This window comes from Grampus griseus, assembly GCF_964374135.1.
Source record: "Grampus griseus genome assembly, chromosome: 17".
Lineage (NCBI taxonomy): Eukaryota > Metazoa > Chordata > Mammalia > Artiodactyla > Delphinidae > Grampus > Grampus griseus.
In genome coordinates, this window is record NC_139011.1 from 50,611,154 (window position 1) to 50,624,267 (window position 13,114).

At 38.3% G+C, this 13,114-nt stretch overlaps 1 protein-coding gene across 1 annotated transcript in view; it reads left to right on the forward strand.

Annotated features, from left to right (window-relative positions):
- Nucleotides 1-2,325: 2,325 nt before the first annotated feature.
- Nucleotides 2,326-13,114, forward strand: part of MMP16 (matrix metallopeptidase 16) — a gene marked incomplete at its 3' end in the record, with an annotated part of 349,251 nt that continues 338,462 nt past the window's right edge. Inside the window, exon 1 of the mRNA XM_082674860.1 lies at nt 2,326-2,547. Coding sequence (XP_082530986.1) covers nt 2,416-2,547 — 132 coding nt within the window. The 5' untranslated portion in view covers nt 2,326-2,415. The remainder of the gene's footprint in view (nt 2,548-13,114) is intronic.

Consider the following 13,114-nt stretch of genomic DNA (forward strand, 5'->3'; position numbering starts at 1 on the left):
ATTTCCCACCACATTTTGTTACTCTATATTGACATATAACACCTTGTACCTTCTATATAATGATCTTGCTTTCATGTTGCCTTCTAATTGTTTCAGGTACATAAATCAACTCAATCTACAGGTTATACAACTGTTAAGAGCAGAAACAGATTTCTATATGGAAAGTCAGTGGAGTGTATTGGGAAATGCACCGAAGTGGGAGTCAGAAAACTCAGGTCTTAATTCTGCCACTTGAATGATCTGCTGGAAAGTTATCTTTTATTACCATCGTTTTATCCACGTGTGAGATGAAAACAAAATCCTCAGGGATGTTTGTGAAAATTAAATGAGATACTATGTGTGGAAACATTCTGCAAACTATAATATGCTATACAGTATAAGGTATTTCTTATGTCTTCAAAATTCTTGTGGACAGGACATGCTGTGCACAAAACAGACTGTCAGGAAAGTCTCCCTGAGAGACTTGAGTCAAATTGGGTGGGTCATATTTCCTACAGTTTTTAAAGCATTAGTCAAAAAGTCCCATTCCTCAGCTTTATTACAGTCCAATGCAATTTTTGGCAAGATGTGTTTCAACATTTTCCATCTGCATGACCTCTTGTAGCTCTACTTCTTGCTTTACCAATTCACCCATGAAATTTGCTTTGTCAATTCTCTCTTCCACCTCACCGAGGTAGCTGCCATACCTGGAACAGTCTTTATTCTCAGCCTTGCCTACATTTCTTTCCAGTGGGCTCCTCTTCCCCTCTGCTGGTTGCCAAGGAGAAGCACGTTTATTGGCACGGCCCCCAAACAGATGCCTGCCTGTCTCCCTTCCCCCTTTCTCTTTCAGCCAAACCATCACCTGCCAAGGGCTGGTGGTTGCTGCCACCCCAGTCCACTGCCTCACACTGCTGCGGCTCGAGTCCTTTTTGGCATCCTCTACCGAAGTTCCCCTGCCAGCAGCCTCCCCCTCTTGACTGCAGCTCTCCTCGCTCCCGCCAGTCTCTCCCCCGCTTGGTCTGCGCGCAGCCTCTTCCTCCCGCCCTAGCCAGCTGCTTTACTCGCCTTTCTTCAGGCTGCTCCCTCTCCTTTCCTCCCCAGCCCTTCCCCAAGCTCCCACAGCGCGATCCTTTCAGGCGCCCCCGCCCTCTCTGGCCCGGTGTTTTGTTAACACCCGGACCACCTCTCCGGGGTCCCAGTGTGTACCTGTTTCCACCAGACAGAACATCTTTGGGAAGTGAGCATTTTCCTCGTGCTTTGTATTTGACTAGATTTCCCTCACGCCCCCACCCTTTGCCATCCCCGCGAGCCCAAAAGGCGGGATGTTATGATGGTAGAGAGAATTCAGGGAGACAACAGGCCACATACTTGGTTGGTGGGCCCCAACAAAGTTTTGGACGCTCAGGACTTGCCAGCTCAGGCTTTTTAAACTTGGCCTGCTGGCAACAGACCCGAGCCCCCAAGCAGCGCACAGTGACCCGGGCGCTCCCTCAGATTCCCAGCGTTTTTTCGACTGAGGACGACGGTCGCCCACCGGGACCAGGCCTGGGCAGCTCCCCAGCCCATACCAGGGTCCGCAGTCTGAGCCCCAGCCAGTCCCCGGCAGGAGAGGGGCGCACTTGTTTCTAGGTGCTCGGCGGAAGGTGGGCGAGACGAAAGAATGGAGCCGCCCAGGTTCTTGCGTGCTTGTCTCGAGGATAAGGGGTGGGTGGTATATTAAACACCACGTCTCAATTCAGGGCCCTTCTCCCGGGCTGTCTACTTTCAGTGCGCGGTACAGTGGCAGTTCCCCTTTACCAGCCGTCTCCTTTAAGAAGCGCGCGCGTGCGAGTCGGGTTGTGTGAGTGTGTTCGTGTGCAGATGTGTGTGTGTGTGTGTGTGCGCGTGTGCGTGTGTGTGTGTGCGCGCGCGCGCGCGCCGAGGGCCCAAGAGTCAGGCAGACCCCGGGAAGGAGGAGTTATGTAGATTACGGATGAACGTTCTGGAGGGGAGCGAGGAGAGGAGGGAAGGAGAAGCAGAGACGAGAGAGCGAGGAGCGGCCGAGGCCCTTCCCGCAGAAGCAGGAGGCGGTAGCGGCGGAGGAGGAGTGGGCGGTGGAGGAGGAGGACGCACCCTCTGGAGGCGGCGGCGGCTGCTGCGGCTGCGACTCGGTTCTTTGAGCCGGAACCGCCGGTGAACTTGGGCGCCACGTTCCCGGCCGCGGGCCCACGAGGATGGTGAATGCGAGCTGCTGCTGACTCTACCTCAGCCGCTGCTTCTCTGGGGGCTGCCGAGCGCGGGGGCCCTCTGTCTCCTCCCCTTGCCGGGCTGTGGGTGAACCTGCAGGCTCCTTACCCACCCGGAGGACTTTTGAAAGGAAACCAGGGAGGGAGGGAAAGGGAGAGAGGGAGAAAACGAAGGGGAGCTCGTCCATCCATTGAAGCACAGTTCACTATGATCTTACTCACATTCAGCACTGGAAGACGGTTGGATTTCGTGCATCATTCGGGGGTATTTTACTTGCAAACCTTGCTTTGGATTTTATGTGCTACCGTCTGCGGAACGGAGCAGTATTTCAATGTGGAGGTAAGAGTACGAGGGCTTTCTTCCTTCCCCCTTGCCTGGGCTGCTCCCTGAAACATATCGTTCGCTCGTCAGATCCTTGTAGCTCACAGCAGCCAGGGTCTCAACACATTGTTTCCCTTCCAGCCGCCAAGACCCGTGTTGAGTTTCCCTGTCTTAGGTGATGGATGCGCGTGAGACTGAGAATCCGTTATCCCCAGCAGCACAAAGCACCGTGCTGCGCGCTCAAAGACACAATTGTAGCCGATCCATGCTTCTTATCAAGGAAAGAGGCGAAGACCTAGAAGACCTACATATAGCAAACGTGTAGTTTCATAAAAGCAGTTTGAGTTTATAATAAATAAACTGCTCGGGAAACACAGAATTCATTGCTTGGCATAATGTGCTGCCTTGGTATTGTTCCTGAAATCTTTTTCCCTGTGTTTTGTGCCTAACAAAGGAGGTTAAAATCAAAGAATCTAGAGGAGAGCGTGGGAATACTTGATATGTTTAATAACATTACTTTGTGATAAAACACTTGACTAGACAGAGTCTTTTACTCATTTAGACATAACTTAATACACTGTAACTAGATCTGGCTTCACAGAGGACATGAAATCCATCTCTTGAAGTGTTTTCGCTTCCCCTCCCCCGCCAATTGAAAATAAATGTGGCCCAATGTAATAGTTCTGAGGTGTGTCTTACAATTTGATTTCACACTCTCATGGCAAAACATAGAGGATTTAGACTGTCATTTGCTTTACTTTGATAGCTTTGGGAACAGACAGACACAAAGCAAAAGGGAACTTAAGGATAACGACTTGTCAGACCTCTGCCAAAGTACTTTTCCTGTCATCAACTCAGCACTAAAGCCAGTAACATGCAATAAATCAATGGAAGCTTGTATACACCTGGGTTCTAACCAGTTTATCACCTACACGGTGGAGTACAAAGACAATAAGAGGGTCTTAGTAAAATATACTCCTTTTGATTAGATCTTCTGTCACCTCAAAAGAATTATTAAGTCTCTGAAGAATAATGTGATTTTTTCCCCTATATTGTTGATTCTTTAAAGCTTATTTTCATTTTGTTGGGTGTGTGTGTTTACACAACAGCAGAACCTGTTGCACAGTATTTGAATGTGTTTCATGTAACAGATTTATATACAAAGTGTGCATAATAAATGCCATATGTGAGGGCATATTCTGAATATAATTCTCTGTTGTATAAACTGTTCTTAGGACTACATGTAATAAGTGATGGTTAATAGAGAAACAAAATATTTGAAAAAGTAAGAACCATTATCAAGAATTAAGTTTACAGATATTAAGTATGATTATATTACACCCAAACCCTAATTCAAACCAAAACTGTTTAACCCTTTGAAAAATACAACTTTGTTTTTCTGAATAAAAGAGATGGAAAGGTAAATCTGGTAAGTCCAGACTTTTCTTGGTTGCAAATTTGAACTGTTGGAATTGCATGCCACAGATGGATTTTTGTTTCTAATGTTTAAATCAAGAGATAATTTAATGTGGAAATGAAAAAAAGTAAGCAGTTCATAGACTAGAGGAATGAAAGTGGCAAGCTGTTATTTATAAGGTTATAAACAGAAGGGCCTATTGCTTCAGATTGGTGGTGGTGGTGATGGTGGTGAGATGGGGTGTGGGGGAGGTGTTAAAAGTAGGGGCTAGTTTTATCTTGCTCAATCTGAAGAGGGAGGGAGAGCCTGGATTCATGGCCACCTGCTTTAGGAAAGTCTTAGATTTGCTTTCAGAGATTATTGGGATAACATAAGTGTATTGATGATCATTAGCTTTCCTTTTTGAGCCTAAATAAAATGTGCGTGTATTTCTTCATAGTTTGAATCCCTCAATCAGTTCAATAAGATATTATTATGGGAGAAAAAGTTATGATTTTGCTAAAAAAAATTTTATTTTGAATTTCTGTAATTTCTGTTCTTTCTTCAAGATACATTTTAAAAATTGTTCATGGAAAAAAGAGGGTTTTTTTTCCTTCCATTTTTAGAGTATTTAACTTATTCCATCCATATTTATTACACAATGCAAAGATTTAATTATGAAAGATAAGAGGCATGTGCCATCTGAGACCTTAAAAAGGATATTTGATACAAAGGAGATTTTCTAATTATTTAAAGTAGATTATGTTTCAGAGTTTGTATTATTCCCAAATAGCATTTTTTAAGCATTTGAACATATCCTTAGTTGGGTTTATATACTTATTTGTGTGTCATGATAACCTCCTTTTTTTAAAATCATAAGAATAGCTGCTAGGTAATTCAGCATACTATAAAGAACACGGATGACAGGATATTTTGTGACATGAATTTCTGCCTGATTCACTTTTATTAGATGTTTCTTTTTGGTAGGAAACAGTAATGGGAAGAATAGTCCATCACATCTTCAGAAAAGGCATTTATATTGTGTTGCACATTCTGATTGCAAAACATAAACTGAGACTGCTTCATTTGACTGATTCTTAAAGACAGTCTTAAATAAACAGTAATGGTATCAATCATGCATGAAGCTCATATGATCACAATTTTTTTTTCTAGCAAGCGCACTAAGTTATTATAGTTGGAACGAAGCTTCTAAGAGATGCTTTTTATGCTGACAACTGAGATTACAATGCTTTATTCCTCGCTGAGCTTCACAATTGGTGGGACCCCTATACTTTTAATTTCTACAATTTAATGTTTAAAAACCTGTGTTCCCTCCCCATCTAGGTGGGAGGGAGTTGGGTAGAGGTATTCATGTTAACTCTTTCCTGTCTGATTTTGAAAGTATAAATATTTGAAATTTTTAAATTTTAGAGCAGGAGATATTTGTTAATATGCTGATGAAAGCCTATTACAGAGAAAGAGTGCATTTTGTTTGTTTGTTTTTGTATTTAAGAAGCAAAAAGGAACATCTCTTACAGCTAAGAAGGGTAAGACACTACCAGAAGCAGTACTATGGAAGAGATTCAATAAATTCCCCTCCTTATATATTTCTGGTAGAACACTGTTTAATGCTAAAATTTCACTATACATTTGTTTAAAGATTTTTGTATATCACTGGATCCATTTATTGGAGTGCGCCTTTCAGTGTGTAATCATTAGCATGATGCAAAGGAGGTACATTGCTAATATTAACTAAAACTCAAAGACTGCTGTCATTGGACAGCAGTCTGAATCAGACGTGTTCATTGGTCAGAAGAAGCTAAATTGTTAGCAGAGAATCATGATTTAATCTGTACGCTCTAAAAAGTCATTTTGTGGCTAAAATAATTTTCATGTTGTAGTGGGGATTCTCATGATCCTGAGACTCCTTTATTTATTTATTTTTTTAACACTGCAAACACTTTTGTCATGAAATTAAGATAGAATATAGTTCATAATCAATAACTTTCATCATCAACTTTCATAGTTTGTCAAGTGTTAAATATTTATGTGAACATGTTCTTTATTTTTTTAAACAATAGCACACATTTCTAGTGAGAAAAATTATTTTAAGCCAATTTAATGGTAAAATAAAAGCATGTGATACTCTGAATGATGCACATATCAAAGCATGAGAAGAATGACTTGGTGACAAAAAGAACTTGATAAAACAAAAATTGATTTTGTTCCTTTCTTTGTTAAAGAAAGAAGAGAGATTCTAGATTTCTGAAGGCTGTTTTATGACAAATACTATGAATTGTGAGTGTAACCCTCCTACATTTTTCTTGCAGTGTTTAACTGATTTAGTATTTATTCACCTTTGTCAGGTTTATCTGAATCTACCTAAAAGTTCAGTTTCCTTGGATTAGCTTTGTACTGCATATCATCTTAGCAGGAATTAGTGGTGAGACATTTCAGAGATAAAAAAAAATATATTTTACAGATTTTAAAATGTCAGATGTTGGGATCTTTTCTCATATCTCTTATTTTCTACTTGCTTAAATAATCAACATGCATTATTTTATTTGCTCATGGAAGGATGGTGACAACGTGATCTGGTCAATCTCCTTGAGTAAGGGATTCTGACTACATCCCATAATTCTCCATGGTAGCAGTTTTATACTGGTCAATAGCAGGGGCTGCATAACTGATTCACAAAGGTTTTTAACCTGCAGCAACATTCCATGCTTTGGAATCCCAAGTTTGCTGGCCATTCAGAATATCAAAAGAACCAAGAACTCTGACAAAGAGGCCAGAAGACTCACTAGGCCTCAGGTTCTTCAGCTTCTCCTGTGTGTTCCACCTTAACTGTGCCTTTCTCTGTTCAGAATTGCTTGGTCAGGTTGCCCAAATCTAGGGTTATTCATGAAATCCTTACTATTGAGCCTATACCAGTGAGGTAGATTGTCTCATACTACCCCTGAGAAATCCACAGAAAATAACCATCCAAGTCCATCCCTTTGTACAGCTGGGTTTTCGCTTTCAGTCTCTTCATCCCTATCAAGTAAGAATAGAGTTGGGTTCAATAACAGCTTTTTAATCTCTAGAGTCAGGTGAAAAGTGATAGATCTGGGCTTCCCTGGTGGCGCAGTGGTTGAGAGCCCGCCTGCCGATGCAGAGGACGCGGGTTCGTGTCCCGGTCTGGGAAGATCCCACATGCCGCGGAGCGGCTGAGCCCGTGAGTCATGGCCGCTGAGCCTGTGCGTCCGGAGCCTGTGCTCCGCAACGGGAGAGGCCACAACAGTGAGAGGCCCGCGTACCACACACACACACACAAAGTGATAGATCTAAAGTTTATAGCTATTTCAGGTTATTAACATGAGAAAATTTTAATGCACTTGTTCAGTGGTATAATTATTTTCTCTTATGTTGGATTAATCAATTATTTTATGTAAATTTATTTTTCTGCCTGACCTACCCCAAGGTACTACTCAAAATGTATCTGATCAGAATATTTGGTAAATGACCAACTGAAATTATTTCTGGACCAAAAAAGGACATTGAACATTTAAATCAATTAGTTAAATTTGTTGAGTGTCAAAAGACAAAGACTGATTTCATTGTGCACCTTCAGGAACTTTCTGACCCTTCAGCATATATATTTCAAATTGAGAAAGTCATTTTTCATGTTACTTTCCATCACAATTCATTTTAAATATCTGTGAATGTAATTATATTCATCAAATAATTTTTTATTGTGGTATAGTATAGTGATTAAGAGCACGTATTCTGATTACTCTTCCATAAAAAAGAATGAAATGATGCCATTTGCACCAACATGGATGGACCTAGAAATTATCGTACTAAGTGAAATAAATCACAGAGAAAGACAAATATCATATGGTATCACTTATATATGGAATCTAAAAAATGATACAAATGAACTTATTTACAAAACAGAAACAGACTCACAGACATAGAAAATAAATTTATCATTACCAAAAGGGAAAGGAAGGGAAAGGGATAAATTAGGAGTCTGATATTAATAGATACTACTATATATAAAATAGATAAACAACAAGGACCTACTGTATAGCACAGGGAACTATATTTGATATCTTGTAATAACCTATAATAGAAAAGAATCTGAAATGGAATATATATATATATATATATATGCATATAAAATTGAATCACTTTGCTGCATACCAGAAACTAACACAACATTGTAAATCAACTATACTTAAATTAAAAAAAAAAAAAAGAGCTCATATTTTGTCACCAGATTGCCTGGATTTTAATCCCAGCCCTTTTACTTGCAACTTAATTGTTAAGTCAATAACAGGCAAGATAACCTCTGTGAGCCTCAGTGTACATATCTGTAAAACGGAGATACTAACAGTACTTGTCTCATAGGGGTTCTGATGATTAAATGAATACATGTATATCATATTAGGTAGATAGATAGTGGATAGACAGCAACATGCCTTCTCATAGTTAAATACTCCATACTATTTAGATATTGTTAGTAAAAATAAATGCTGATTCAAAGGTATAATAGCATCTAATTACAGAAAGTCTATCAGGTTAGGATATACCAGCTGGTCTAGGAAGATTTTATTTTAATACTTTTAAAATTTTACAAAATGTAATACACTAAAGTCAACCAAGCTAACATCAGTACATTTTCTTCCCGTGGGTTTTTCTTAGTTTAGTTCAGGAATGTGATTTTCACATTTTGCCTCATCATCTGTTACTATCATAGAATGTCAAGTTCAGCTGACACCTTCTTTTATAAGACTGAATTTGCTGAAATCTGTTTATCTTTTCTTCTAATACCATGGAAAAGAAATAGACCTTTATGATTCAATGGGCCTGTTTATTTTAACTGGCTCAATGCCCAAGTGCTTCCTATTCACGTTAGGAGTAGGATTTGATATATAACTTAGACCAGCTCAATGTTATACCCCAAATTCAGACCATAAACATCTTTTTTTTCTTTTAGTTAATAGGGGAAGGAGGAGGATGGGCAGAAAAAGATATTAAAGTGGTTTATTCAATGACAAAGAAGTTTAAAATAAAATAACTTGTGCATGTAACATTGGGAATAGAAGATAGCTAGCAATATAGTATAATGTAGCCCTAGGACAGAGGGTCAAGGGACGTGGCCTTTAACTTTGGTTCTTATACTAACATAGCCTTGATCTTCGGCAAAAAGACAATTGAACTAACCTGTCACTAAGGCCATTTCCAAATTTGAAGTTCTATTGTATGAACCTCCAAGCTTTAATTTATATAGCCAAAAGGGGAAAATGTACATATTTATCCTGTAAATTTTGGGGCAACTGGCTAACAAATGTTCAGATTTTTTCTTTCTGAAGTGCCTATCATGAAGAAATACAGAATGTGCAACTTAAATCTAACATTTGTTATCTTCTGTAGTGACACAGGGTGTTCCATTTTGGAAACTATCCTAGCCTTCTGCTGAGTAGTAAAAACACTGGCAGCAAATTATATGTAATTTTAAAATCAATTTTTTGCCAAGGTAGCAAACTTTAAAAATTTAATGTTAAAAACATGGCTTGATGTTATTTTGAAAAATACGTGTCATCTACAAGTGGTACTTCAATCATAGAAAGGCAAGTTGGAATGAAATCAAAATAGTTTTTTGGGGGAGGGTCTCAAAATTCAAATCCATCTATATCTATATATAAAAAATATACACATATTTTGTAGTGAAATGAAGTACTTATACTGTATATTCCTTTTGCCCACTGTGGAAAATAATTTTGGCGCCTGGCTCTTTGAGGGTTATTTTTGTTCTTCACAACACATTTGATTTTGAACGTGAAAAATCAGACTGCATTTGTTTTATGAAATATGCAGCTTATGCAAACAGCAAAACTATTCCAGGTTAAAAGGATAAACTACTAAGTTAAAATATGTGACACTCAACTTTTTTCTTTTGCCTTCTTTCCTTGGGAAAGTCATTTATAGATTTTGAGGTTATTCATGTAATCCTATTTGATTGTTGCTTCCTATAATTTAGCACTCTGAATAGATGTTCTTTGTCTTAGTGTCTCACCACTACCATTTGGCATTGTGCATCCTTGGGTTTGGATCAGTGGAATATCTTGATGAGCCACATAACAAGTTTAGGCAAGAGAGTAGGAGTAATCCCACGATAGGCTCCTAACCTTTGATTGTGACCTGTGGGTGTAGTATATAAAAGGAGGCTAGAGGGAGCAATTGAGCTGTTTAAAGATTCCAATGGTAGAACTTGGTTTAAAAATCAAGGCCAGTAGGTGCAATTAGATGTCTTAAAATGAATCATAGCCAATCATAGAGAGCTTAAGGAAATCAATGAACTATTCACGATTTAATGTGTGACTTAGGTTTACTAATAGCCATTTGGTACCGGTTATTACATATTTGATGAACTAAGAAGGAAATGAACACTTCTGGAGGAGTTTGGGAGGAGTTCTGGGCATGACAATATGACAAAGATTGTTACAATGTAGGACAGCTTTATATCTCCTTACACTATATATCGTAGTAACTGTAGATGCTTTTGGTATTCTCATTTTAACTAAAATGAAATAATTGTAGTCTTACAGATCAGAGTGGGATAAATCTAATTTGATTATGCCTTTTAGATATATAGCAAAAATCCACTTTTAAATGCTTGTCAGACTGTTATTTTATTTTTTAATGTTTACCAGGGTAATTTACTGAATAAATATTTTTTGATGAAAACACGTTTTAGAATATAGGTTTTACCTCTTTATCTTTTAAAAAAATATGTAAGAAATAAGCCACAAAAGTGTGAAATAGTGCTTTACCTTTAATAGGAACCTCAAATATGTTTTCAGTTGACCAGATTGTTATATAAGTGGAGATTAAAAAGGGGGCAGTCACTAATGCATTAGGGAGTGCTGACATTTAATTAAGATATTATAATCCACTTACAAGCATCATTCAGATTTTTTAAAGTTTTTAATCTAGTCAATTAAGTGAAATATGGATATATGAAGTAAGCCATGGCCCCACAGACAGATATTCTCAGGAGAGATAGTCCTTAGAGTGATGTATTCAAATGACCAAATAAACTACTCAATGGGATGGAATTTTACAGTATTTGTTTTAGTCATGCTCAAGTTATGGGGGAATAAACTGCCATTGTTTTAAGGAAGCTGGATACTTTTATGAACTTTATTTCATGTCCCCAAATTGCATGCACCTGAGGTGATGTCAGTGGACTACAGGCCTGTGCCTCTGCAGGTGCTGATGCAGTCAGACCCTAAGTGACATCAGTGGAAGCATTTTTTCCATGGGAACTTTTCACTGTTGAATTCATACCATGTGTTAATAGTTTCTCATTGTTTATAGCGATTAGAAATTTGAATTTGTTTTAGGTTTCTAATGTCTGTGTATTCATTCTCCCTTTAAACAATTGCAAGCCAGTTCCTTCTTGTAGCCCTACTTTTTCTTCTAGTTGAACTCTTGAGGGACTTTGTATTCTAGATATATTACAGGACACCAGGCTTGGAAATTGCGTAAAATTTTACAAGAAGCTACATTTTTTACTCTTCTCTCTTTCATTGTGAATAAGGCAGAATAAATTCAAAGAACTTCCAGAGTCAAATGTACACTCAATGATTTATATGAAATTGATAACCAGCTTACAAATACTCACTCCCAGTTACAGATAAAATTCTTTTGGACATCTGTGTGTTTTAATATTACAACAGCTCTATTCATAGAACTTGCTAACTTGCTCCTGTATGTAGATGGAGTGAAATCGTTTGTTAGTCCCGTGGATGAATCAAGCAAATTACTAAAACAGTCTTTGCCTTATTTTGACCATTCATAAAATGGATTTGTGATCTTTATTGCTTGTCTATAGCACAGGTTTTGTAATGACAGCATTGAGACAATCCCAAGCAATCTCTTTCTTAGGTAAGAAAAGGGTATATCTCAGTTTTTTCACTCCCGCAGATAACTGGGAATGTAGAAACAATTATGTGCCAGCATTATATTCTAATTAGACAAGGTCCAAATAGCCAGTAGAATAGAAATACCTGGAATTGATTTCACTGAACACCTTATTTTAATGATAAGAAAAACAGAGTTAATTATCACTGGTTGAGCATTTGCTATGTGCCTGATAGTATTCTAAGTGCTTCATATATTTTAACTCATTTACATTTTATTACAATCTTGTGAGATAGCACTACTATTTCTCTTTCACAGATAAGGAATCTGAGGCATGGAGAGGTTGAGGAACTTGCCAAGGCCACCCACCCCTGAATTTTCCTGAAGTGTAATAGCCCAGAATCAAAGCAGGCAGGTTGGCTATGGAGCCCAGGGTCCTAACCGAGTAAATACAGGCAAGAAATAACTCCCAGGTTCCCAGTAGGGACAGTGTAGTCCAGTTCCATTGCTCACATCTTTTATATTCCAAACTGGAAAGAAATCATTGACATGCATAAAGAAAATGCTAGGTCTATCCTAGTATAGAGACTTACCTGGAGTAAAAACTGAATAGACTGTTGTTGATTTGATTTGTTGATTCAAGAGTGATTATTTGGTGCTCAATATAAATTTATTGTTTAATACCCTTTATGATTTTTTACTTATAGAAAGTTGGTAACCTATGTTAAATTGCATAATACTAAATGTGGCACAATCTTAATTATATGTAATATTAAATTAATCATAATATCTCATTCCTTAACTATTTGTTATGTTGCATGTTGTCACATTAAATGTGAATTTCAAAGGTTTTAGGAAGATTTGATTACATTCCAAGATGAAAAGAGTAGAACATGTAAAGGAAAACCTGTTAGATCTGTGTTCCAGTGCCCTGCTGGGGAAGAATATGTATGTATATGGCTGCTGACTGGCATGAGTTCTGGAGTTTGTTATTTTTATATATTGCTTTGATTGGGTAGAAGCTACAAGGAAACAGATATATTTGATCATTTCTAATATATTTTTTTTTATTTTAATGTAAAAGAGAACTTACTCAGAAGTAGATCATTTCAGAGGTGGATGAGGTGCCTCAGAACTCGCTGTTTGAGAATAGGCCTGATATCTGGTTATTGTCTTTATTGTAGAGGCAATGGAAACTTCTTGGTGGTTGACCTAAGGATGTTTTAAAAATTCTTCAGTCCTTAAGATTGTTGCTGTATATAGCTTTCAAGGCTC